The sequence below is a fragment of the Phacochoerus africanus genome, chromosome 6, assembly GCF_016906955.1.
Source record: "Phacochoerus africanus isolate WHEZ1 chromosome 6, ROS_Pafr_v1, whole genome shotgun sequence".
Taxonomy (NCBI): domain Eukaryota; kingdom Metazoa; phylum Chordata; class Mammalia; order Artiodactyla; family Suidae; genus Phacochoerus; species Phacochoerus africanus.
The window spans coordinates 18,487,754-18,515,723 of record NC_062549.1 but is presented as its reverse complement, the minus strand read 5'-3'; the positions used below and the strand labels follow the sequence as shown (position 1 = coordinate 18,515,723).

The window sequence follows — 27,970 nt, the reverse complement described above, 5'->3', positions numbered from 1 at the left end:
TGAGTAAACTTACCTTTTTTTTAAACATTTTATAGCATATTTGAACAATTTAGAGGATTGAGAAATAATTTCTTTTATTTTATACTTAGGGAGATTTAGTAGGCCGCCATCAATTCCAAATAGGACATTTTTAGTATTTTCCACTTCAAACACATTGTTTTTCTAGAATTTATTTCTCATTTTCATTACTTTCTCTCAAGCATCTGATTCTACTTTATTGCCCATCTTTTTTTTTTCCCCTTTTCCAAGCTCCATGTTTTAGTTATCTGTCACTGTTATGAAAAACTACACCAGATTTAGCTTAAAAATGACTCTTTATTATTATGTCTCATAGTCCTGTGGATTGACGGAGCTCAGCTGGATGTTTCTGTTTTGAAGACCCACATGTGATTGCAGCCACACACAGCTGGGGCTTCAGTCATTTAGAGACTTCACAGGGCTTTCTTTGTATGTAAGATGGCTCTTCCCCCACGTGTTAGGAACCTGGGGTAGGATGCCTAGAATTGATGAAGGCTGGCTTGATCTTCACATGCCCTGTGCTCTTGGCCAACATGGCCTTCACAGTGTCAGAATCTCTAGGGAGTCTGATTTCTTATATGGTTGCTAACCTCTCTTAGAGCGCTTGTTCTAAGAAGCTGCTAGATTGTCTGTGACCTGGCCTAGAAGATACTCATTGTCACTTTGACCATTCCACACTGGTTACATAGGCCGACCTAGATTCATTGTGAAGGGACTATGCAGAGGGTATCGGGAAGTGTGATTCACTGGGAATCAATCGTCAGAGACTAGCTCCCCTGCTCTCTCTGTGTTTTGTGTAGGAGTTTTAGTAGCTGAGCAGGTAAAAGAAAATGTGGTGGAGGAAATTCTACTCTGCTACCTAAGTCCTCTCAGTTTTAGAAGCAGGTCGAAGTTTAAAAATGTAAAATAATTTAGTTTGAAATTATTATTATTATTACTATTGAAATAATATTGTTATTATTATTGAAATTTTCATTATTTAGTTTGAAATATAAGATGTAAAGAAAGATGAGTAATTGACTTTTTAAAAAATTATGTTATAACGTTTCTGGAGAACTAAATGTTAATTGTTGTTATAAATCATCTTTAATACTGACTTTTTTCTGTTTCTCAGACTTTCCTCTTGACCTCTTGTCACTTCCATGTTTCTCTGGGGAGCAACTTATACAGAGAGAGAAACAGTTAGCTAATGTTCAGGCTTTGGCTTTGAAAGAATGTCTGAGTAAGTAACAATTCGTTCAATTTATTCTACTGTAAGAATGTTGACTTGTTCAGGCCTAATGTATTCTTATTATCACACTTTTCCCTTATACACTCTGTCTTTTAAATATGATATTCATTTGCAGAACTAGTCTTGATAGAAGTGATGTAGAAAAGTTCTGCAACATTTTTTCCACCAGATTTAGAATATTCCAGTTTATTTGTGCATTACTGTTAACATTTATAAAAATAGTTGTCCTGAAAATTTTGTTTCTCATTATTTTCAACTATATGCTAGAAAAGATATCTAAATTTTATTATTCTGATTAATATAATTATCTTTACACAATTTATATCTTTTTGGTTGTAGCAGAAGAATATAGACTGTAAATAGAGGAAAATACAAACCTAGAGAAATTAATATGTTAGCTTGAGCATTAATTCTTAGACTTTAAAGCTGCAACTGCAGGCCTGTACCACAGCCATAGCAATACGGGATCCAAGCTGCATCTGTGACCTATGCCACAGCTTGCAGCAATGCTGGATCCTTAACCCACTAAGCAAGGCCAGGGATCGAACCTGCATCCTCATGGATACTAATCGGGTTCTTAACCTCTTAACCTGCTGAGCCACAGCAAGAACTCTTGCATTTTTCTTTATTCAAGAAATCGATATTTTTTTAAGGGCCATTATTTAAGGTTTTTCCTCTATTACTAAATGTTAACTTGGTTATCAGTCTTGACATATTTTAAGCTAAAATTGATATAGAATTTCAAGAAATTGATTCAAATTGTAAGGCATCATTGGTTGCATAGAGAAAAAATGTAATTATTAAGTAGATAAATTATAAAATGAAAACTATTACTTTTTTCTTGAAAAGCATTTAAAAAATATCTTAGATTCAGTAGCTTATTTTTTTCCAGTGGAAAATAATTTTAGAATCTGTGGTTTCAATTATTCATGTAAGAATTGCCTACTTTTTCAGTTGTACAAAGCCAGGGTAATTATGTAGTCTTGAATTCCTCAAACCATTAATTTTTTTAAACTATGAAAATGATATTAGCTCAAGGAAAATATAATTAGAAAGGCAATTTAGTTTCAATAAAAGATAGTACATGTTAATCCAAGGGGGGAAAAAAAACAAAAAACTAAAAGTAGAGTTACCATGTGATCCAGCAATCTCACTTCTGGGAATATAATCAGTAAAGATGGAAACTCTAATTTGATAAAATACATGTACCCTAATGTTCATAGCAGCACTGTTTACAATAGCCGCAATATGAAAGCAACCTAAATGTCCATCAACAAATGAGTGGAAAGAGAAGATAAGGTATGTATATGTGTGTGTAGAAAAGCTCTGTAACATGTATATGACACATGCATGTTGCAGACCTTTCATCACATACACATATGGTGTGTCACATGATCGATGACACATGCATGTCAGACAAAGTTAAATAAGTCGGACAAAAACAGATATCATGTGATATCACTTATATGTGGAATCTTAAAGAATAATACCAGTGAACTTATTTACAAAACAGAAATAGTTACACAGACATAGAAAACAAAATTATGTTTACCAAAGGGGAAAGTTGGTGTGGAGTAAATTAGGATTAACAGATACAAACTACTGTATATAAAATAAAAAGCAAGGTCCTACTTACAGCATAGGGAACTATATTCAGTACTTTGTAATAACTTATAATGGAAAAAAAGCTAAAAATAGATATATAACTGAATCGTTTTGCTGTATACCTGAAACTAACACAACAGTTTGCATGAAACGGTCCTCACCTTATTGACATACTTTGCCTTTTTAAAATAACACAAAAATCAGATAGAATTTCTCCCTGGGTTTAACTTTTATTTTCATTAATTTAATTTTTAAAAATTATATCTAATACTGCTGCTTAGAATGTTATTTAAATTTTATAATTTCTGTTTTACCTGATCTTTTGTAATTTGTAAATTTTTATATTTGGAAATATTAGCTATCTTGTTTCACCTATTTTTTTTTTTCTTTTTTTGTCTTTTTTTGTCTTTTCTAGGGCCTCACCTGTGGCATACGGAGGTTCCCAGGCTAGGGGTCCAATCAGTGCTGTTGCTGCTGACCTATACCACAGCCACAGCAAATCTGGATCTGAGCTGTGTCTGTGACCTACGCCACGGCTCACGGCAATGCTAGATCCTTAACCCACTGAGCGAGGGCAAGGATTGAACCTGCAACCTCGTGACTCCTAGTCAGATTCATTAACCACTGAGCCACACTGGGACCTCCTCATTTCACTGATTTTTAAGGAAAAAATTTAAAATATTGAATAATTTTTAAATGAAAAACTATTCAATGTGATACAAAACAAATACCAAAATAGCAGTACTATCTTTTTGCCCCAGGATTGTGGTCTCTACTCTGAGTTCTCCACATCTTTTTAAAATATCTAGAACCCAGTACAAACCTGATTAATGCTCAATCTGCAGATACTTTTAGATATTTAACACTCTATTTTACTTTAATAAGTCCCAAGTTATTGCTAGGTTTTTAGGAATAGCATTCCTTTGCTAATTGATTTTTTTTTAATTGTTATTTCCCCAATTCAATTTTTTTTCTACTGTACAACATGGTGACCCAGTTACGCATACATGTATACATTCTTTTTTCTCCCATTATCATGCTCTGTCATAAGTGACTAGACATAGTTCTCAGTGCTACACAAAAGGATCTCATTCCATGAGCAATAGGTTGCATCCGTTGACCCCAACCTCTCAATCCCTCCCACTCCTTCCCTATCCCCCTGGGCAACCACAAGTCTATTCTCCAAGTCCATGATTTTCTTTTCTGTAGAAAGGTTCATTTGTGCTGTATATCAGATACCAGCTATGAGTGATATCATATGGTATTTGTCTTCCTCTTTCTGACTTATTCCACTCAGTATGAGCGTCTCTAGTTCCATCCATGTTGCTGCAAATGGCATTATGTCGTTCTTTCTATGGCCAAGTAGTATCCCATTGTGTAAATATACCACATCTTCCTCATCCAGTCGTCTGTCGATGGACATTGGCTTGTTTCCATGTCTTGGCTGTTGTGAATAGAACTGCAATGAACATGCGGGTGCCTGTGTCTTTTCTAAGGAAAGTTTTGTCCGGATATATGCCCAAGAGTGGGGTTGCTGGGTCATATGGTGGTTCTATGTATAGATTTCTAAGGTACCTCCATACTGTTCTCCAGAGTGCCTGTACCAGCTTACATTCCCACCAACTGTGCAGGAGGGTTCCCTTTTCTCCACACCCGCTCCAGCACTTGTTGTTTGTGGACCTATGAATGATGGCCATTCTGACTGGGGTGAGGTGGTATCTCATGCTGGTTTTGATTTGTATTTCTCTAATAAGCAGGAATGTGGAGCATTTTTTCATGTGCTTGTTGGCCATCTGTATACCTTCCTTGGAGAAATGTCTATCCAGGTCTTTTGCGCATTTGTCCATTGGGTTGTTAGGTTTTTTGCTGTTGAGTTGTATAAGGTGCCTGTATATTCTAGAGATTAAGCCCTTGTCCGTTGCATCATTTGAAACTATTTTCTCCCACTCTGTAAGCTGTGTTTTTGTTTTCTTTTCGGTTTCCTCTGCTGTGCAAAAGCCTGTCAGTTTGATTAGGTCCCATTGGTTTGTTTTTGCTTTTATTTCTGTTGTTTTGGGAGACTGACCTGAGAAAATATTCATAAGGTTGATGTCAGAGAATGTTTTGCCTATGTTCTCTTCCAGGAGTTTGATGGTGTCTTGTCTTATATTTAAGTCCTTCAGCCGTTTTGAGTTTATTTTTGTGCATGGTGTGAGGGTGTGTTCTAGTTTCATTGCTTTGCATGTAGCTGTCCAGGTTTCCCAGCAATGCTTGCTGAAAAGACTGCCTTTTTCCCATTTTATGTTCTTGCCTCCTTTGTCAAAGATTAATTGACCATAGGTGTCTGGGTTTATTTCTGGGTTCTCTATTCTGTTCCATTGGTCTGTCTGTCTGTTTTGGTACCAGTCCCACACTGTCTTGATGACTGTGGCTTTGTAATATTGCTTGAAGTCTGGAAGAGTTACGCCTCCTGCTTGGTTTTTGTTTCTCAGGATTGCTTTGGTGATTCTGGGTTTTTTTGTGGTTCCATACAAATGTTTGGATTTTTTGTTCTAGTTCTGTGAAAAATGTCATGGGTAATTTGATAGGGATTGCAAACTAATTCATTTTGAGACTTTAGACCACTATTTTTTTCCCAAATCTTTATCTGCCACTTGTGCTGCAATCTCATTTGTGTAGAGATTACTTTTCGCCTAGGTAAATTATCCTGCTCATAACCCTATTAAACTTCATCTATTTTCTCTCTCTAGTGCTCAGTCATCAAGGTCAATAGGAAGTCATAGTCTGCTTTCCAGATTGCCCAATGGCGTAATATAATTGACAGTTTTAATAAGCATAGGTCAGGTTCATTATTTAAGTATATTTTTAGCATTAATATAACAATGTAGGGCTATTTTCTGAAGCACAGTACTTATTGTTCATCTTTCAGATGAAGGAAAATCATCAATAACTGTTCGTTTTAGAATAGCTTCCAGAAGACAGTAAGAAAATAAAAGGCATCATTGAGGCATCAGCTTCAGTAGGAAAATATAATAAAAGCAGCGTATATTACAACTCTTACTTTACCGTTACTAATGCTCTTGACTGCAGAAATCATGTGTTACTTATTTTGGATCAGACGTGGAACGACCTTGCCAATATCCACATTGGTGAGGTGGGATTTTACAGAGGCGTTCATCATAAAGCTGATGTTCTGAAGACCAGCTTTCCCCTTGCATTATTTATGTGTCATCCTCGCATACTGTGATGGAATGTGCTTTAATCCTCTGTATCTAAGGGCACAGCACAGTGCTTTAGAGGTGGTATGTAATAAATAAATACTTGTCAACTTGAATTCTCTATGAATTTATCGTTGACTTTTTTATCATAGAAGGAAACATTATTAGTGTTTTTAAAATGAAGTATTTTTACGAAAGTAGTACATGAGTATAGTTTAAAATGTCAAATGCTGTTGGAGAACCTAAAATGGAAAATGGCAGTGCCTCATCCTCTCTTTCCCATCTTCCTGACACTGTCCGCAGGCAGCTGCCCTCAACTCTTCTGGTTTTCCTTGACATGTCCTCCAGTTATCTAAATGATATATGTATCTGCTGCTTCTTGCTTTACCAGTTTCAGACATTATCTTAAGATCTAACTATGGATGGTAAATACTTATCTTTCCCATATCAACTTCACCTTTCTCTTCCATGCTTTACAGTGAAATCATGAATTTGAGTTAAACCAATGGTTAGTTTTACCATCTCTCCCTTCTTCCCTTCCTTCATTCCCCCCCCCCCTTCCTTTTGTTTACTGATTGTCCTGTTTTAACTGGGAAATTATATATGTCTCACTCAGTATCTGGCAAGCTGCAAGAGTATTGGAGCACCAATTTGACATTTGAATTGTGAACTTCTATCCTTAACTCCACCTTAATATTACTATCAAGATCTTTTCTCTGGGAGCATTCAGTTTTTCAGAAGGAGAATCCTTTAATCTTTCCAGTTGCGCATTTGTAGCTGCTTGTTTTCTTGCCACAGGGCCGAGAGTCTGACCTTTTCCAGTATGTAGTCTCTTATCAAATACCTTAGTTTTAATTTCAACATCAGTACCACCATTTTTATTTTCTTAAGTCCGCACCCACAGCATGTGGAAGTTCCTGGGCCAAGGATTGAATCTGAGCCACAGCTGTGACAACGCTGGATCCTTTAACCCACTGCCACCAGGCCAGGGATCAGATCCACGTCTCCACAGTGACCCAAGTCACCGCAGTCGGATGCTTAATCCACTGCCTCAGGGCAGAAGCTCCTTGCCATTCCGTAGTCTGTACTTGACATGCCTTGCTCTGAGACTCTTGCTTTTTAGTGTCCACCAAAAAAAATGAAAGATCACCCGATGTGAGGGCTGGAGGCTAGATGTATCCATGCGGTGAGTTCTGTTTTAGCCCTGGACCTCACTGCCATCTCTTTAATGCCTCTGCAGGCACCCAAATTGACCCTTCCACCTGCTCTGCTGACTTGGTTACCACTTCACATCCTGTAATCTTCCAAAATTTTTTTGAAAACTGTCACTATTTATTGTTTCTTCTTTTGTTGTCCTTTTTTATTCCTGTCTTGTGATTTAGGTTTGGGAAGATGAAATAGGTGGAAATGGCCAAAGCACCACATTTAACTGAAAGTCTTACAGGCTTTATTTTCACATAAACACTGGCATGAGGCTGTTCTTAATGCTCTGCAATATATTTCTGAAGACTTTGTAAACTTGCTTTTAACCTTTATCACCTTTTAGTGTTAACAAATTACTCTATTTGTTTATCTCACATAACTAGAAATTCTATTATTACCTTCAAATGAGATTAAAGAAAGAACAGGCCTACACAGGAATGTTGATTTCTGGAGAAATTTACTTATTTTACTTTGAAAATATTTCCCATAACAGAGTAGTAGATGAGCTCTAGAAAGGCTTTAAAATAACAATTGTAGTGTTAATCATATTGGCTCTTCGTCTTACAGAAAGGAGAAAATTGGCAAAGCAACCTGAAGTGGTTTCTGTTGATGAACTCAAAAGTCTGTTAATACTCGCAAGGGAATGCTTTTTAGATCATTTTGATGCTGTTGTTCCTAAAACAAGTCTAATAAAGACAGACAAAGTTAAAACCTCCAGTATCTTAAACGGTAAGTTTTTTGTTACTTCAAGTATTGGTTCTTGTTTTGTGTGTGTGTGGCATTGATGACAGTTATTTATTATTAAAACTAATAAAATATATTGATCAAATTAAAAATCTTATAAATTTTAATAAAGATATATATATATATATACACAAGTATGTATGCATATATGATGAGCTGTATTTGTCATCATTTAAACATTGGAACTTTTGTGATAACTTCTTTCCTTAAGCATGTTTAGTACAATTGTTTTTGAGGAGAGGGAAAAGCATTTTAAGGGGATTCCTCTTACTACCGTTACTAAGCTGCTAAAATAGGTAGATTTCTATTAAGCTGTGTTTTCATGAGTTGAGATCAATAGAACCTACGCAGTAAATTTAGTGTAGTTAAAACTACATACAATAAGATGCTCCACATTTGCCTTTTATTTTAACAGGAACAGTCACCAAACTTTTACTGAGGGATCAGGAAATCATTTATTTATTAACTTGCATTTCTTTCTATTTTCCTGGTTTCTCATCTTGTGATGAATTTGAATAGAAGGCAGCTTTTCAAGATCTAACAAATATTTGAAGATTGCTTGGCATTTTAAATGTACAGGATAATTTTTTGCTTTTATTCTGTTAGAATCATTTTAATTCCATATGTTAATGAGAAAATGACCAAAGAATCAAGTTATGTGGTATTTTTTCGGTGCCTTTTTTTGTTTGACATAATGAAGACACACAAAGAAGTAAAAATTTGGGTCATTGGCTTTCAACAGGCTTATATCTATTTGGAAAACAAAATATAAATACAACATCTAGTGCCATGTTCAAGGTCCCAGACCTTTGGAGCTAGACTGCCAGGGTTCAAATCTCAGCTTTGTCACTTTGTCACTTATCACTTATTTGTCACTTGTTAGCTTATCACTTGTCACTATTAGCTGAATGTCTTTGGGCAAATTACTTAACCTCTCTATGCCTCTGTTTCCTCATCTTTAAAGTAGAAATAATACTATTACCCGGTTTTTAGGGTTATTATGAGGATTAACTGAGTTGATACATGTGAAATACTTAGAGCATAATAAATGACAAAAAAAGGTACTTGTCATTTGTGTTATCATTATCACCATTGGTGATATCAGTCCTGAAGTTAAACAGTGCATAGTAATCTGAAAGAAGTTGGAGACAGTATAAGGTTACTTTAAATGGGGGAATATGTTCAGTAAGTGAGAGAGCATGGCTTCTACGTTACAGTGTGGGCTCTGAGCAATCCTAATAAGGCTGGATCAAGGCTCAGTACCTTGCTCTTCTACTTTAAATCATCTCTAGATTATTTTCAATACCTAATGCAATGTAAATATTTATAAATACAATGTAAATGCTATATAAGTAGTTGGAGCACATACCAAATTCAAGTTTTGTGTTTTGGAACTTTAGCAATTTTTTTTTCCACAAATATTTTTGATCCATGGTTACTTGAACCTGTGGATGCAGAACCACAGATATGGAGGGTCAGCTGTATGCCTATAATGCAAATTACATGGCAAAAGAAGCGGCAAGGTAGTCATATTTCATATTCTGGCCCATTATTTGCAACCAAGCACATTAGGCGTTATTGGCAACTGTTAGGGTTGTTGATCTGCTTATTATTTGTGTGTGTGTGTGTGTGTGTGTGTGTGAAAACTCTAGCAAGTATAACATGGTCATTATACCATTTTATTTATTCATTGCCATAACTTTCTAGAGACCTTCACAATGCCAAATGTGATATCTGAAATCAAAATACAGTATCCTTTATCCAGGACTGTTGGAGCACATAAAAAACATTAATGACTTTTCTAGGTAATTCTACATGATCACAATTTTATTATTTCAAAAATGTTATTAAGAATCTTCTAGTATATATTTATAATTCTTGCCTTATTAAACAAAATCTACCAATTATAACTGTTCTTTGTGATTCATTCATATTTAGATATGTAAGGCAATAATGGCTTATATTAATTAACCACACTGTTTTCTGAAATAATTAACTTTCCTCTTTGTTTGCCCTAACTTGTGATTTTGTCAAGCAGTTTGGAGTTCTTACTTTCCTATTGTATGACTTCCATTTCTTTGTTTCTCCTGTAAAGTAAAACACTTTTTTTTTAAATTTTATTTATTTATTTATTTATTTATTTTTGGTCTTTTGTCCTTTTTTAGAGCTGCACCAGCAGCATATGGAGATTCCCAGGCTAGGGGTCACATCAGAGCTGCCTCCACCAGCCTACGCCAGAGCACAGCAATACCAGATCCCAGCCACGTCTGCGACCTACACACAGCTCATGGCAACGCTGGATCCTTAACCCACTGAGCAAGGCCAGGGATCAAACCTGCAACCTCATGGTTCCTAGCTGGATTCATTTCCGATGCGCTATGACAGGAATGCCAAAACACTTTTTTTGTCTTTTTTTTTTTGTTGTTGTTGTTGTTGCTATTTCTTGGGCCGCTCCCGAGGCATATGGAGGTTCCCAGGCTAGGGGTCTAATCGGAGCTGTAGCCACCAGCCTACGCCAGAGCCACAGCAACACGGGATCCAAGCCGCGTCTGCAACCTACACCACAGCTCACGGCAACGCCGGATCGGATCGTTAACCCACGGAGCAAGGGCAGGGACCGAACCCGCAACCTCATGGTTCCTAGTCGGATTCGTTAACCACTGCGCCACGACGGGAACTCCCCAAAACACTTTTAAAATGAAGCAATGTGCTTGGTTTCTCAGAGACCCTTTTTGTGCTTTTTGGTTGTTAACATGGCCCAGTGTCCTGCTTGCCACATAAATACTGTTTTCTTTTACCATAGGAATTATTTTAAGTTATTCCCCCAAAAACATGGCACACATGAATATTTGCCTATCCATTCTTTAATAATTAGACCATGTCATTTATACTTACATAGATCATATAGTCAAAGTTAATAATTATATTGTAATATTTACAAATAAGTAATGGTTGTTTTTGTTTTTGTTTTTTGTTTTTTGCTTCTTTATATGGCCACACCTGTAGCATATGGAGGTTCCCAGGCTAGGGGTCGAACCAGGGCTGCATCTGCCAGTTCATGCCACAGCCACAACAACTCCAGATGAGAGTCATGTCTGCAATGTATGCCACAGCTAACAGCGATGCTGGATCCTTAACCCACTGCGTGAGGCCAGCAATCGAACCTGCATCCTAATGGATACTAGTTGGGTTCCTAACCTGCTGAGCCACAACAGGAACTCCCAATTAATGTTTACTTTTATTTAATGTAGCTTGTATTCTTTTGCAAACACAGCCTTCTGCTGTTACGAACTGCTAATGATTTTTTTTCTGTATACTTTTTTGAAAAGCTGTGCCAACATTATAAAGCAGATTATTTCATTATAAAGCTCATTATTCTATAAATAGTATTTCACTACCCTATTAAGAAATGGGAAGTGCGGAGTGGCATTCCCTTTGTGATTCAGCAGAAACAAACATGCCTAGTATCCATGAGGATGCGCGTTGAGTCCCTGGCCTCATTCAGTGGGTTAAGGATCCAGCATTGCCGCAAGCTGTCATGTAGGTTGCAGACATGGCTTGGATCTGGCATTGCTGTGGCTGTGATGTAGGCCGGCAACTGCAGTCCAATTTGACCCCTAACCTGGGAACTTCCATGTGCCGCAGGTGGGGCCCTAAAGAAAAAAAAATGCCCGAGGTATGTATTGTACAATTAATCCAACTTGCCTTTGTACTACACATGCACACACAGATGTAGGTATTTATCTATGTGTATATATTTTTATATAGCGAAATTTTCAGTATACCTTTCAGTTCCTTACATTCGTATTTCTTTCTCTTCAGATACCAGTCCAGTGGAACTTATTTCTTCAAGTCTAGTGGAAACTAATCCTCTGGAGTGGCCAGAAAGGCATGTTCTTCAAAATTTAGAAACTTTTGAAAAAGCTAAACAAAAAATGAGGTAATATTTAAATAGCTCAGTGTTTTTTAATGAACTCTTTTCTTAATTATTACATTGTGTTTACGATATATTAGAAGTTTATGGTTTTATTATAAAAGGAACATATGCTTACTGTAGGTACATAGGTAGGTAGCTAGATGGGTACATGATAGATGCATGATAGACAGACAGATAGATAGATAGGCAGATAGATAGACGGATGCATGATAGAGCACTCTAGAGTAGCATGTCAGGAAATGCTCTTTTCCCCCTAACTTCTCCTTGTACTTTCTGGGTATACATAATCACAGTTAACGTTTGAATGGGTGGCTTTCCAGACTATCTTTCATAGATACACACAAGTATGTGAATATGAAAGGGAAATTTAAACAATACAGGAACATACAAAATGAAGTAAAAGTACTCTTCTGCGAGCCACTTGAAACTGTCCCTCTTACATTTTTATGTTTGTGTAGTTCCTATTAACTATCTCTAACAGAGTTTATTTTTGTTTTGTTTTGTTTTGTTTTTTTTTTTAGATCAGTATCTAGTCGGTGCTCAGTACGTAATTGTTGAGAGGTGGAATAATGGAATAAAGAGAAGGAATTTGGCTCTCTTGCATTGCCCTCCTCCCAAATACTACAAATCACTTTCTTTCTTTTTTTTTTGTCTCTGCTATTTCTTGGGCTGCTCCTGCGGCACATGGAGGTTCCCAGGCTAGAGGTCCAATCGGAGCTGTAGCCACCGGCCTACACCAGAGCCACAGCAACATGGGATCCGAGCCGCGTCTGCAACCTACACCACAGCTCACGGCAACGCCGGATTGTTAACCCACTGAGCAAGGGCAGGGACCAAACCCGCAACCTCATGGTTCCTAGTCGGATTCGTTAACCACTGCACCACGACGGGAACTCCTACAAATCACATTCTTATTTTTAGTTTCCTCTGCTGATAACATTTATGACTTGCTGTAACTTTTTTTTTTCATAGACATCACCACTTATTTATTGAGTACTGACTATGTGTCAGGCTCGCCTCTTAGAAAATACATTTTAAGTGGGAGACAGAAAACAAATAACCAGACAAGTTATATCATACTTGCAAATTACTCTGTGTATAATGATTGAAGCAAACCAAGGGTCTGAGGAAGGGTAACTTGATTTATTGGGGAGCTGACTTAGATGAGGTGGATGGTCAGGGAGGGCTCCCTGAAGAGGTTACATTGGGGCTGAGACCTAATGAATAAATGAGTGAAGCACATTCAGTCACTCAGGACCTTGTAGGTCCTCCTACAGACTTTGGATTGTGTGGTAAGTACATCGGTAAGCTTGTGAAGGATTTTATACTAAAGAGTGGTGCCATCTGATTTTGCAAAATAACTTTTGTTATTTTGTGGCAAATTTGATTCTCGGGAGAAGTTATTAGGAACAGACAGATCAGTTAGGTGATCATTTCTGTAGGCTGAGCAATAACGTTGATTTCTAACTAGAATAATAGTGGAGAACAAGTTTGGGATGCATTTTGGTGTCAAGATGGGGAAAAAAATAAACAAAAGAATCCTTTCTGCGACGGATTGGATGTGAAGGAGAGGGAAAGAGAGACATCTGACATAATTTAGATTTCTGGCTTGAACAGCAGGTGAGTGGTGTTCTCACTTCTGGTTGGGGGAAGATTGGTAAGAAGTTGGAGTAAGGACAAAATTGGGGAAAAAATCAAGAGTTCTGTTTTAGGGATGTGAAGTTTTATCTGTAGATTATGATTTTTTTTTTTTCTTTTGTCTTTTTAGGGCCACACCCATGGCATATGGAAGTTCCTAGGCTAGGAGTCTAATCAGAGCTATAGCTGCTGGCCTCTGCCACAGCCACAGCAATACCAGATCTGAGCTGAGTCTGCCACCTACATCACAGCTCATGGCACCGCTGGATCCTTAACCCACTGAGCAAGGCCAGGGATCAGACCTGCAACCTCATAGTTCCTAGTCGGATTCATTTCCGCTGTGCCAGGACAAGAACTCCTATCTGTAGATTATGCAAGTGGTCATATTATAGATTGGAGGAAATCTGGAAGTCAATTTGGAGTTATCATTAAAAAGGTTGTTTGTTTGTTTTTAGTACATCCTAGTAGATGAGGTCACTTGGTAAGGCCAGATAGAAGAAGGAACGAGCTTAAGATCATTCCCTGAGGGTCTGTAACGTTTACAGGTCGGGAGAAAATGACTATCCAGGAAGAAAATTGAGAAATGGACGTGTTACCCATAAAAGAACTTGAATTTCTTGCCCATCAATTTCAGATTGTATATTTTAACTTCCCATTGTGAAAGATGAGGAAATTAACATCCATGTTACTCTTTACCTTTTATTCTTCTTCTGCATTTGTAACTTATGTTATTTGCAATAGACAGTTATTTTTTTTTTTCTTGAAGTCATTTTTCTTACACCTCTCTGACTCCCTGCTCTAAATTGGACTGACCCTTTCCACCTGTGCAATGGTTATCCTGGTATTTCTTTTGATTGCATTTCTAGATTAGATCTGTATTTTCTTGGATCTTATGTCTTAATTAGAAGTCTGATGCAACATGGATTTTTGTTCCTTAATAGGTGTTTTACTCTGTCTCTAGAACTTTTAGAATTTTCTTTTTTCCTTAGTGTTCAGAAATTAATAAGGCCATCATGGTATGAAATGTTTTGGTCTTAAGACTTTCATCTTTTATTAGGCCCTGGGAAATATTCTTCTATTTCTTTGATGATATAATTGCCCTGTTTTATTTCTTTCTTTCCTATAATAACTGTTTTAAATAATATTATATGTCCTAGATTGATTTTTCATTCCAACCTGATTCTTCTCTCAATAATCCATTTCTTCATCTTTTCTGCATTATGTTCTGGGATATTTCCTTGACCTTTGCTTTCATTATTAAATTTTGGGGTAGCCATATTTTTTTGGGGGGTCGCACCTGTGACATGTGGAAGTTTCTGGGCCAGGGATCAAACCAGTGCCACAGCTATACCCAGAGCCACAGCAGTAACAACGTTGGATCTTTAACCTACTGAGCCACCAGGGAACACCTTGGTAATCTTTTTTTAAATTACTAATAATTCTTTTATGTTATCTACCCTATTTTGTCATAGGAACCTGTCCTTTTATTAATAATGAGAATTGAGAAGATACTGAAATTACTATAAACTATAAATACTGCGTGTTAATTGGAACTTTCTATCTATTCCTTGAATGATCTCATTATTCCTTGGATCTCTTTGCTCCTCTGGTGTTTGTTTTATTTGCTCCTCTGGTGTTTTTCTCTTATGTGTAGTTCTTTAGTGCCTGGTTAACTTCATTTTGAGATAAGACCTATTCTGTCTTTTAAAAGGAAATTTGGGAGGATTAAGAATATATTGTATGTAAAGTAGTTTGAAAAGTATAAAGTTCTGGGAGTTCCCGTTGTGGCTCAGTGGTTAACGAATCTGACTAGGAACTGTGAGGTTACGGGTTCGGTCCCTGGTCTTGCTCAGTGTGTTAAGGATCCGGCGTTGCCGTGACCTGTGGTGTAGGTTGCAGACGCGGCTCAGATCCTGCATTGCTGTGGCTCTGGTGTAGGCGCTGGTGGAGGCTGGTGGCTACAGCTCTGATTCGACTCCCAGCCTGGGAACCTCCATATTCTGCGGAAGTGGCCCAAGAAATGGCAAAAAGACAAAAAAAAAAGTATAAAGTTCTGCATATGTTTTAGGTATAATAATGATTCAGTGCTTATTCATAATGTCATAGTCAGGGCTGGAAGAGGCCTTGGAGAAGTTTCATGGTTGTGCTTTGAGTAATCTTTCATGTTCATAGAAATTGAAACATCTAGTCTTTGCCCTCAAAATTTACAATATTGTGAGATTTTAGAACATACAAGTGTGTTTAGATTTAAATTTTATAGTCGATAACCTTGCACTACTAAATAATTAGTCACGCCATCATTTATAAAGAATATAATTATGTTTATTTTGGTTAAGTAGTGGCATTGTTGACGTGGTAACTGCAAGCTTTACTATGACCTACAGATTTTTTTAAATATGCTTCGATGTGAAATAATTTGCAAGGATTTTCCTTAATTTTTTTTTCCTAAATGTGTAGATCTTCAATTTTGATGTATATATTTTTCTGCTCATAGCATCTTTTCCTGACCATGGTGAATTCTTTTTTTTTTTTTTTTTGTCTTTTTGCTATTTCTTGGGCCGCTCCTGTGGCACATGGAGGTTCCCAGGCTAGGGGTCGAATTGGAGCTGTAGCTGCCAGCCTACGCCAAAGCCACAGCAACGCGGGACCCGAGCCGCGTCTGCAACCTACACCACAGCTCACGGCAACGCCGGATCGTTAACCCACTGAGCAAGGGCAGGGACCGAACCCGCAACCTCATGGTTCCTAGTCAGATTCGTTAACCACTGCGCCACGACGGGAACTCCTGCATGGTGAATTCTAATCCACTTTTTTTTTAAGAACTACACCCACAGCATATGGAAGTTCATAGGCTGGGGTTGAATTGGAGCTGCAGCTGCCAGCGTACATCACAGCCACAGCAATGACAGATCCAAGCCACATCTACAACCTGCACCACAGCTCAGGGCAATACCAGATCCTTAACCCACTGAATGGGGCCAGGGATCGCACCTGCATCCCCATGGATACTGGTCATTTTCATTACTGCTGGGCCACAGTGGAAACTCCCTAATCCACTTTTAATAAAACTATGTAACTTTTTTCCTTCAGAGCTGGTTCATTATCTCGTTCATCTGAACAGTTGCTGGGCCACAAAGAGGGTCCACGAGATTCAGTCACATTACTGGATGCTAAAGAATTGCTGAAATTCTTTACCTCAGATGGATTACCAATTGGAGATCTTCAACCTTTACAGATTCAAAAGGGGTAAGTTATAAACTTACAATTTCCAATTAGTGTCTTAAAGGATCACTTTTAAAACACTTTGCATCTTGATTCTCCAGTAAATTGATGCTCTGTGTCATGTAGGCAAAATCCGCAAGTTTGATTAGTTGGCCTAATCCTCATATTTTACCTTAGCCAAATGTCCTACTGTTTGGTAGTACTGAATATCAGGGAAATCGAAATAATAAAAGCAACCTCAGCTGTAGAAGTCAGCTTCTACTTTGTATACAAAGGACAGTATTTTTAAAGAAAAATTGTTATTTGACTTGCAAATATTTTTAAAAATTACCTTTTCTGTTTTACTCTCTAGTTTTTATTTTGCCACTAATTACCATGATACTATTGGTTATGCTTAATAGTAGCAAAAAGGACAGCCTTTCAACCAAAGAGAATGGGAAAGTGTAATTAATGCTTTCATGGAGTTCTCTAGTGGCTCAGTGGGTTAAGGGTCTGACATTGTCACTGCTGTGGCTCTGGTTACAATATAGTTAGCTGTGGCACGGGTTCGATCCCTGGCCTGGGAATTTTTGCGTGCTTCAGGTATGGCTGAAAAAAAAATGCTTTCAAAACTATAACATTGCCAAGTAAGAATTCAGTGTCTATGTGAACAGTTTACAACCAATTTAACCTCTAAGACAACCTCTACTAGTTATTAGTTAATACATTCTGAATGTTATGAAGTTGACTTAATTATAGGTAAAATTGTGATATCAAATACTTGTGAGATTTGAGGGAATTCCCATTGTGGCTCAGCAGGTTATGAATCCTGAATCCGACTAGTATCCATGAGGATGCGAGTTCAATACCCCGACCTCTCTCAGTGGGTTAAAGGATCCAGCATTGCCTGAGCTGTGGCGTGGGTCAGAGATGCGGCTGGAATCCCAAATTGCTGTGGCTGTGGCGTAGGCTGGCAGCTGCAGCTCTGATTCAACCCTCGCCTGGAAATTTCTGTATGCCACAGAACAAAAAACAAAAAAACTCGTAGGATTTGAATAATTTATTCACTACCGCAATTTCTTTTTAATTGTTGATCCATTATTTTGAGAACTTTCTAAAGTAGCTTAAAAATTATAGAACATTTGGATTACTTTTACGAAGCTCGTTTTGACAAATACTGAATTTAAGGGTAAATTTTGGAAAGGATTTATTTGAAGGTAGTTATCTCTCAAAAATGTCAGTGCTTATTGCTTTCCTGTGCATGTTCACTAGAGAGAGATGGAGAGCAGCTTTGATAACCTGAGTCTTGATGACTTAATGAGCTTAATGACATAAAATTTCTGTGATTTTAGAGTAATTTTCCTTTCCTCATAGCTTTGAGAAATTGATAATTTGGGGGAATCAAGAAAGGAAAAAACTATAAACACATTTTCATCTATTTGGTTATTGGATTACTGCCCCTTCAGATCATTAAGCATGAATTGGCAGAGTCATATGGGTTTGCCAAAACTGAATTATGTGGGAGTTCCCGTTGTCTCAGTGGGTTACCAACCCAACTAGTATCCTGGAGGTTGTGGGTTTGATCTCTGGCCTCACTCAGTGGGTTAAGGACCCAGCTGAGCCACCAGGGAACTGCAAGTTGTACTCTTTTTGACCAGCATGTCTTTCTAGCTGCAGTGTAGTAGGGGAGAGAACAATTAATTCTTTCTGCAGTTTACCAGTGACTTATTTAGGAAAGTTTGATATAATTCCCTGACGTTAGTAAGGAACTGTGTCATTATCAAATGTATCTATTAATGTTAAAGTTGAAGGATGAGCTTTCACAGCAATGAATCAAGAATCTGTGAATTCTTATTTAATGTCTACCCTTGCAAGGAACTATCAAAATGTGATATTAACTAAACAAAGTACAGGTATGATACCTATGTATATACTAAAGAAATGTTAAACATTGAAAAAATGCATTTATTAAAAATTTTCCTTCAGAAAGAACAAGGTGTGAGTAAAATTGAAGAAAAATAAAGTTGCTGACAGGGATTAAAGTAAAAAATGGAAGACAACAGCATAAAAGAAAGAAGTGAAATGCTCGGCACTTCTATATTATAAATGTTATTCACTTTAATAGTCATCAAAATACTGGGATCATTGCAATTTTTTAGCATTTCTTTATGTGGAACACTAAATGGATGCATTAGAATATAAATCCTGGTTTCTAGGATTCTTTAATTTGCATATATCTTACATTTTAATGTGAGAATTTTAAATGCTTATCACAGTATTCTCAATAATTTTCTGTGGCAAATGGGCAGTTTTCATTACTAAAGCCAAGGAGGAAAAATGTGATAGCAAATTTATATTTGGTACTCTACTATCTGCTTGTCGTTTCTAAGTCTTCTGAATTCAAGTCCCTGGTATTTCATTCTGCCTGTGAACTGTGTAAAGACCATTACATGATTCACCCATTCCCATTTAACCTGTTTTGAACTTTGGGAACATGATTCAGTTCTTAGAACAGTGCCTTCCAACTTAGACAGAGAAGGAGGGCACTTACTAGAATAACTCAGAGAGCTGAATCTAATTGCAGTGACCTTCCTCTTCCTGAGATTTTGATGTACCCTTGCAGGTCCGGGTGTGGAGGGGTAGAGCATGAATATTTTCTTTTATTTAAGTTCACTACATGACTGGTTCTAACATATCTACTGATTGGAAACCTGCCTCAGAGGAAGAACTGAAGTCAGCAGTTAGTGTTTTTATCCTCTGATATTTAAAAGGTCTCTGACTCTTAACGTAGGTGTTGAGATGACTACGTTCCCAGGCAAAGAAAAATCTGGATGCCCCATGTGATATAGTAGGAGAGATATACTACTTGTGTTGCTAAAGATTTGAATTCGACTTTAATTATTACCCTGCAAAAAGAGTTTAGCTAAATGGATGAACATTTCACTACCACCAGGGAAAAAACTCCTTGGAGAATAATGCTGCTTCTTGATTCTACAAATAATTCAACAGATCGTTTTCTATTCTTGATTTATCCATTGCTCAGAATAGTTTTGTGAAATAAGTAACATCATAACTTCACAGACTTGAGACACAGAAAATATAAGTGACAAAACCCATGGGTTTAACCTTACTTTGATTTCCTTCTTTTCCTTTGGGGTTTTTATCCCATGTAAGATCCAGTGATAGAGGAGGAAGTCAGATTTCCTTCCTTAGACAGTTTCTTCAACTTTCTTTTTGTCGTAAATAAATTTTAAATACACATGAAAACTTTTTATTTCAGGGAAAAGACTTTTGCTCTGACACCAGAACTTAGTCCTCGGAAACTTCGTGGTTTACCTTTTGAAAAAGCCTCAGTGTGCCATTATCATGGAATTGAGTAAGTTTTTTACTTTCACTTTTCTCTGCTATGTGTTGTTAATGTAGCTTATCTTATGTGAATGTGAAGAGTAACTGTAATAAAATAATATAAATTGAAATAGTCAAAAATATGTCAAAGAGCCTCAGGAAACAAAGCAGTACAGATGCAAATAATTTGTCTTCTATTGGGAAAAAAAAGTTATTTGCTGATTAATCAGTTTTACTTTTAAACATCCTATTATTAGTTACAAGATATTTTAGTTAAAATTATTTTGGTCCCTACATTGGAAATGTATATTTACACTACTGGTCACATTAATATTCCTGAGTCATTGTAATCACTCAGAAACTCTTAGATGAAATGTGTTCTCATTTGCAACATGTTAATTATGTGTACATTTTTATGGAATTTTAATTGACCAGTTTGAATAAAATTTCAAAGGATTCTCTTGCTTAGAAGAATTAGCAGTTTCCAAGGTCATGCACATCTACTGTTTTCACAAGGACAAGAAGTAGAATGATGGAGGTAATGTGTTTTATGTTAAATTTGCAAGACCTTAGCAATTCTTTTTGCAAACCATTTCACGTTCTTAAAGCAAAACATTATTTTTTATTGATTTTCCATAAATGAAAATAGAAAAGGACATGATTTTACCTTAAATTCTCAGAAGCGGCTTTTAATTTATCAGCAAACAACTGAAACATACTATTTTGGTTGTCTGGTAAACTTAATCTTCTCACAAACTTTAAAGATACTTTACTGACAGTCATTCAGTCAGGGCTAAAGATACAAAAGACTTTAAGATAACTATTTCTGCCCTTAAGAAGCATATGGCCTTGGAGTTCCCATCGTGGTGCAGTGGTTAACAAATCTGACTAGGAACCATGAGGTTGCAGGTTCGATCTCTGGCCTTGCTCAGTGGGTTAAGGATCCGGCATTGCTGTGTGCCGTGGTGTAGGTAGCAGACTCGGCTCAGATCCCGAGTCGCTGTGGCTCTGGCATAGGCTGGCGGCTACAGCTCTGATTAGACCCCTGGCCTGGGAACCTCCATATGCCACGGGAGCAGCCCTAGAAAAAGCAAAAAAAAAGACCAAAAAAAAAAAAAAGAAGCAGCAGCAGCATATAGCCTAGTAGGGGAGAAAGAAAGAAACACATGATTTTAGTGGAGTATAAATAGTATTAAAACACTAGTATATAACTCTGCCTAGTGCATGGGACAAATGCATACCAGGAACTATTTGAGAGAATTTCAAAGAGGACATCTGAACTGCGTTTGAGGGAATGAAGAGGAGTTTACTGCCCAAAAAGGTGGTATGTGTGGGAGGAAGGAAGTACAGAGGTATGGATGCTCGGAAGAGGAATTTCGGAATAAGAGTCACAGCATGTTGTACTACACTGAGACCAGAGTCGTGAAGATCATTGTTGACATGGGAGGAGGATTGATCTTTATTTTCTGAGGCAGTGAAAAAACATTATTTTTAAAGCATGAAATTATATGCTTGGGTTTGTGCAATTGAAAGAAATCTCATCTTTTGGTAAGTTGAGTTGAAATATTTTAAGCAAGAGATGTAAAAGGACTAAAATACTATCAAGACAGTGAAAACGGGAAGGAGAATACAAACTTAAGAGCTATCTAAAGAACATAACAGATCAAGTAGATGCTAAAGATGAGAAAAAGGAGATAAGAATTGCTTTAAGGTTTGTAGCCTAGGCACTTTGGATAGGTGGCAGTAGCACCTGAGAAGGTATGGAAAATTACACAACAGGTCATTGTAGGAATATTTAGTTTCCTTTTAAATAAAATGTATTTTGTTTAAAGAATATGTAAAGTTATACAGAATTTGATACGAGAGGCAAACATTTTTGGTTACTTTATTTTGGGGCATCAAAATTAAATTCCCTGCTAAACTCAGGGGCAAGAAAAAGATACCTGCTATCACTACTTTTTTCTTTTTTAATTATTTTTCTCTATATTCTAGCCAATCATTAAAATAAGAAAAACCAAAGAGTTTAAAAGAGTTACATGTATTTAAAAGGATATCAAAAGAAATGTTTTGTATTTACTTTTTGTTTTGCAGAGTAGAGACCGGAAAGACCATTAGAAGTAGTAGAATTTGTAAGGTGGCCAGTGATAAAATATACACAAAAAGGCCCTAGTTTTCCTCTAAACTAGTCATTTCCCATTTTTAACAGGATGAAAATGATTCCATTCAAAATAGCATATAAAATCGTAAATATTAGAAGTATTCTTGTAAGAAACATAGAATGGGAAAATTTGCAAGTAACATGTATTAGGTGACCGAAAAGCAACATTGATTACTTAGGGGAAACACACTTTGTTTCTCTGTAAGAAGATTCTGTGTTATTGATGTTAATTCTCCTGAAATCCTTTTGCTGAAATAATTCTATAATTTATCTGGAAAGAAGTCTCCTCTCTTTTGTTTAAAGAATGAGATAAATTTTATATATCCAGGGGATTTTGTTATAAGGCTATTATAATTACAGTGTGGGACAGGACATAAATAGAAATTCCAAGGGAAAAGCAAGAATACATGAGAATTTGATCTAATAGAAGAACTTTAAATCAGAGGGCAAAAGAAAAATGTTCTGTAGATAGTAGTAAGAACGTTGATTAAATGTTCAAGTAAAAATAAATCTGAAATGATTCCTACTTCACACCAAATATCAAAATAAATCCCAGCTGTATTAAGAATTAAAAGTGAAAAGCTGTGAAAGGAAAGAACTAGCATAAAATATAGGGGAAGATCTGTTCTAGCAGAGGAAGGAGCCAAAAAAGAAAAGAGTGATGGATTTGTCCTCATTTTAAGACAGCAATGTCGGTCATCAATAGAAACAAGATTAAAAGTACAGATTAAGTTGAGGAAAATATTTTTTTAACATAAATAGGAAGGCAATTTTTTTATAACTAAAGAATGCTTACAAGTAATAAGAAAATAAGACAATACCCCTATGGAAGAGTTGGCAAACCATTTGTTTATCAAAAAGGAAATACATATGGCCAATTCACAAGCAAAGTTGTTTACTTCACCAGTTTTTAAAATTCACGTTAAGAATGCAAATTGAAACAACAGTGAGGATCCTTTGCACACATAAAGTTGTGTTGGTGGTAAAGGGACGTGAGTAAGCCAGCTTGGAGTATAAATTACAGTCTGTCTAGGGGCTGCTCAGCAATTTACCAAAAGCCATGCAAGTGTTTCTGACATCAAATTGATTATACTTAATGATAAAATTAGTATGTATACTGAAAGTTATTATGCAAGGGTATTTTTCATAGTTTTATTTAAAATAAGCATGGGAAATAATGGCTAACTGTAGCGGCTTGGTTAAATAAATTATAGTACATCCATGAAATAAAATTCTATACAGCCACCAGAATGTCTAAAATGAAAGACTGATAAATGTTGACAAGTACACGGAATAATCAGAACTCTTCAACGTTGTTGTCGGTGGAAGTATAAAATAATATATCTACTTCAGAAAAGATCTGTTGGTTTCTTTTAAAACTAAACATACTCAGACCCTATGACTTAGCAATTCCAAAACTAGGCACTTTCCTAAGAAAAGTGAAAATGTAACACCACAAAAAGACTTGTGAAAGAACCTACAGAGCAATTTTATTCATAATAACCCCAAACTGGCCTTAGGTATGCATTCATAGAATTGATAAATTAACTGATATATGTATACAAAGCAGTGCTACTCAAGAGTAACAAGGAACAATATATGTACACATGCAATGACATTAAACTTGTCTGTCTGAATGTGAAAAAAACAGTTGCCATAAGAACTTGAGGACTTTAAAAAGTGAAACTGCCTGCCCCCATAAGCAAATAAACAAATTTAGCTGTGACTCCGTTTTCTTTTCTGTAAATTCATGCTCCTTAGGCTGGGGCCATTGAGATCAAACTAACAAAGTTACAAGAGGTGAGCAGTGATTCCAGAAACATACTTTTTTTTTTTTTTTTTTTAAGATTTGGATATGTAGTGTGGGGGCCTATTCATGTTAAACAAAAACATCCAAATTTTTAGTTCACGTGTATCTTTAAAGTCAGTACGAAACTGCGACAAAAGTTCTCTCTTCTTAGGTTGCTGTAAGTAAAGCTTTGAGTCCTTGAGCTATTCCTCTGCTCAGACATAAGGAATATTTGGAAAAAACACATAAACTGCTCAAGTGCAAATCAGTGTTTTCTTAACGGCAAAATGACGTGTGTTAACTGTTGGCTTGTTTGTTCTCCACTTACCCCCGGAGTGTAAGATACCCTTGATTGTAAGATGCACTGTTTTCTTTAACAACAAATCGAACGCTGCTGTCAAACTGTGACAATCACTTGGCCACACAGCCTCTTGTTGCTCTGCAATTTCTTTCATCCATTCCAAGAGATTTAGCAGTTTCCCAGCCTTCATCGGCATTACTTGGTGTTTGCCAAGCAGTATTTTGCCTATTTTGTCCTTATATAACAGCAATAGCAGATCTAAATAGCAGAATAGCAATCTTCTTACAAGTGTTTTTCCTTTCCTCGTACACAAAGCATTTGGTCATTGTTTTGCAGGAAAATATGGACGTGTACTCATTCACTTAGCAGTGAATTTTTACTTCACTATTTTCAAATATGCACCCTGCTACTCAGTTTCTGTTCCTTACTTATTCACAAAGACACTTTTTGTTTCAATGCCAAATCATAGTAAAATCATTTTGAAGACATTTTAAATAGCAATTAAAGTCAACATGCCCGGTGCACATAATTCAGTTGGAGACATGTCATCATGAGCAGCTGTGATCAAGAGATGTTAAAACTGGAAGAAAAAATCTGCATCTTAGAATCAAAATCCTAGAGTAAAAAAAAAAATACGCCTTTGGAGTCCAACTGCATTTTTTTCCTCTCAAAAAATTTCTGCAGCCTAATCAGAGGTTACATTTCCTCTTCCCTAGAACCTTCCCTTAACATTTATGGTTCTTAATTGTATTTTAGATTCTGTCAGCTACCCAGGACAGAAATAGGACTCATCTGTAATCCTTAGGGTTGCTGCTGATTTTTAATGAAGTGTATTTTATTAAACAACAAACTTGAGAAAAATGTCAGAGAATTGAGAGACTTTGGCTCTAGTCACTTTTCTGTAGTTAACATTCTGAAATAGGAGCTGTTTTCTCCCCTGTTAAATTAAATTATTGGGTTGTATCAGAGATTTTTTCCAGTCCTAGCTACACTTTAGAATCACCTCGGTAGCTTTTAAAAAATGTCTCAGACGGAGTTGAACACCAGATCAGCAAAATCAGAAACTCTGGGCACATAGACCAGGCATCAGCATTTCATGGAAACTCTGCAGATGATTCTAACATTCTGCCATGGTTTGACCCCTGAATAAGAAGATCCTTACACTGTACCTGAGAGATTGTATGTATACTCAGTTGGTTCAGGTCTGACTCCGAGGTCACCAACCTGCGTTGGAATCCTGGCTATGGAATGTACCATCAGCATAGCGTCAGCTTGGCTGTGGGAGAACATCAGGCTGCTGTGACAGTGGTGATGATAATGGCAGCAGCCTACCCTCACTCACTGCCTTGCTTGCATGTTCTGTGCTCACGTCTGCCCATTCAGGGAATCCCCACAAGCGCTCTTTGAGATAACTGCTGTGAATCTCATTTTGCAGATGAGGCAGTAATAGCATAGATAAAGTGAAGTAGTTTGGCCAAGTTCATACAGCTGACTGGTGAAGAGCCAGATTTAAATCCAGGGAGTCTGGCTCTCCAGTCTGCACTCTTAGAAATCAAGTGTGTGTCACAAGGGAAAGAGAAAGTCCTTAAAACCTCCGTCAGGCAGTCAGAGGCCGAGGCAATGATATACTCTGAGTGTTGAACTAAAATCTTATGGATCCAAAGTTCTGACTTAAAGGAACTTCTTAGAATGTTGCAAGTAAAGAGGAAAGATAACAGAAAAAGGTTTTAATCCTGTCTGTGAACCCCTTTATGTTTCCTTTTCCAAGGTCAGACGTCTCATTGGTGATTTTCTTGATATGTTCACGTATTGTACTTAACATGGAATTTCTTTAAGTTCAGAGGCATTCCCTGAGCAAACATCTCATCGATTTCTTGCATTAGATTTAGCTACAAAGCAGATGCATAAGAATGCTGAAGTGTTTGAAGGAAAATTTGTCAGTCAGTCAATAAGGTGGAAGTGGGTTTCACAGGGAAATTTCAAAATGTTCCGAGCTGTCTTTGGTGAGCCAGTTTTAGAATGCCTTTATACCCTGTTAATCTTTGCGTTGAAAATAAACTTGCCCTTTCTAACAAAAGTCAGCATCTCACGTTGTTACATATCAGCCATGCTGAGAAATTACAGGTTGGTAGAGATTTAAAAAGTATTAAAACAGCAACTGTATTATTTTGAAAATAAGCTAGAGGATTAACTTAATCTGTTGCCAAGAAACAGTTAAAGAGGAATCAGATTGTACTTCATGCTTTTTTTTTTCAAATCTTTTGCCATGTCATACACAGCCAGCTGGAAAAAACTGAACCTGGGAGGGAAGTCGGCCATTCACTCAACCTTCCAACAAATATTAGGAAGTTCAGTAAGAACTTTTTAAATCGGAGTTCCCATCATGACGCAGCAGAAATGAATCCGGCTAGGAACCATGAGATTGCGGGTTCGATCCCTGGCCTTGTTCAGTGGGTTTAGAGTCTGGCATTGCTGTGAGCTGTGGTGTAGTTGGCAGACGCATGTTGGATCTGGCATTGCTGTGGCTCTGGTGTAGGCTGGCAGCTATAGCTCCAATTTGACCTCTAGCCTGGGAACCTCCATAAGGGCAGTTGTGGCCCTTAGGGAAAAAAAAAAAACTCTTTAAGTAAATGTTTTGCTCTTTCCTAATTGGCAAGGAAAAGCCCATTGCTACTGTGGAGTCTAATTTTAGAGAGCTTTCTCTTGTTTAGATACTGCTTGGATGACCGAAAAGCATTAGAAAGAGATGGGGGATTTTCTGAACTTCAGTCTCGTCTTATTCGTTATGAAACTCAAACGACCTGCACCCGAGAAAGTTTTCCAGCACCTGCTGTGCTGAGCCCGCTTCCGTCTCCTGCAGTTCTCTCTGAACCTGGAAGTGTCCCTGATGGAGAAGCTTTACAAAGTGAACTCCGTCCCGAAGCATCCCGATTAAAAAGGAGATCAAAAGATCTGAATTGCCTTTATCCCCCCAAAAGGTGATGTATTAAGTGCATAAAAGTAGTATCTTGACAGTATTTTAGCCGTGGGGAATTTTTTTTTTCATATTAATCCTTCATATTTTAAACTTGCCTTCTGTATGGATTTTAGATTAATTCTTTCTTACCAGGAATTTTTTTGTTTGTATTGCGAGCAGTTGACAGTTATGCTTATAAGTTATAAAGACAAATGACTTGGAAAAAACACATTGTTTCTTGCTTTATATGCTAATATACAGTCCATTAGCAAGAGATATTGTAAAGTTTTTAAGCCATGGAACACTGGCAGTCTTAACTAATAGATTAAACAAGAGCTGTTCTGCTGAAGAGGGTGTTTGGGATGCAGTTTTCCTGTTAGCTTTCCTCTCACTGTTTCCTACCTGCATTGGCCCCTTAAATCAGGGTTTCACAAGGTACTGTTGTAAAATAACATGTTTCACGTAAAATGTAGCTTTAAAGCCTACGTAATAATGCATTAAAAATGAAACTTTTCAGAGTCCCTGTTGTGCGGGTTAAGAACACGATATAGTGTTCATGAGGATGCTGGTTCGATCCCAGGTCTCACTCAGTGGATTAAGGATCCGGTGTTGCCGCAAGCTGCAGTGTAGCTCACAGATATAGCTCA

General features: G+C 37.1%; 1 protein-coding gene across 3 annotated transcripts in view; it reads left to right on the top strand.

Annotated features, from left to right (window-relative positions):
• MTBP (MDM2 binding protein) overlaps nucleotides 1–27,970 on the top strand; it is a 72,659-nt gene that overhangs the window by 35,075 nt on the left and 9,614 nt on the right. For 2 of the 3 annotated variants that reach the window (XM_047783346.1, XM_047783344.1), the window contains exons 13-18: nucleotides 1,133–1,240; nucleotides 7,822–7,983; nucleotides 11,821–11,938; nucleotides 16,664–16,819; nucleotides 20,055–20,150; nucleotides 27,079–27,345. In XM_047783346.1, the coding sequence (XP_047639302.1) occupies nucleotides 1,133–1,240; nucleotides 7,822–7,983; nucleotides 11,821–11,938; nucleotides 16,664–16,819; nucleotides 20,055–20,150; nucleotides 27,079–27,345 (907 nt within the window). The remainder of the gene's footprint in view (nucleotides 1–1,132; nucleotides 1,241–7,821; nucleotides 7,984–11,820; nucleotides 11,939–16,663; nucleotides 16,820–20,054; nucleotides 20,151–27,078; nucleotides 27,346–27,970) is intronic. The other variant, XM_047783347.1, reaches the window with a different exon arrangement.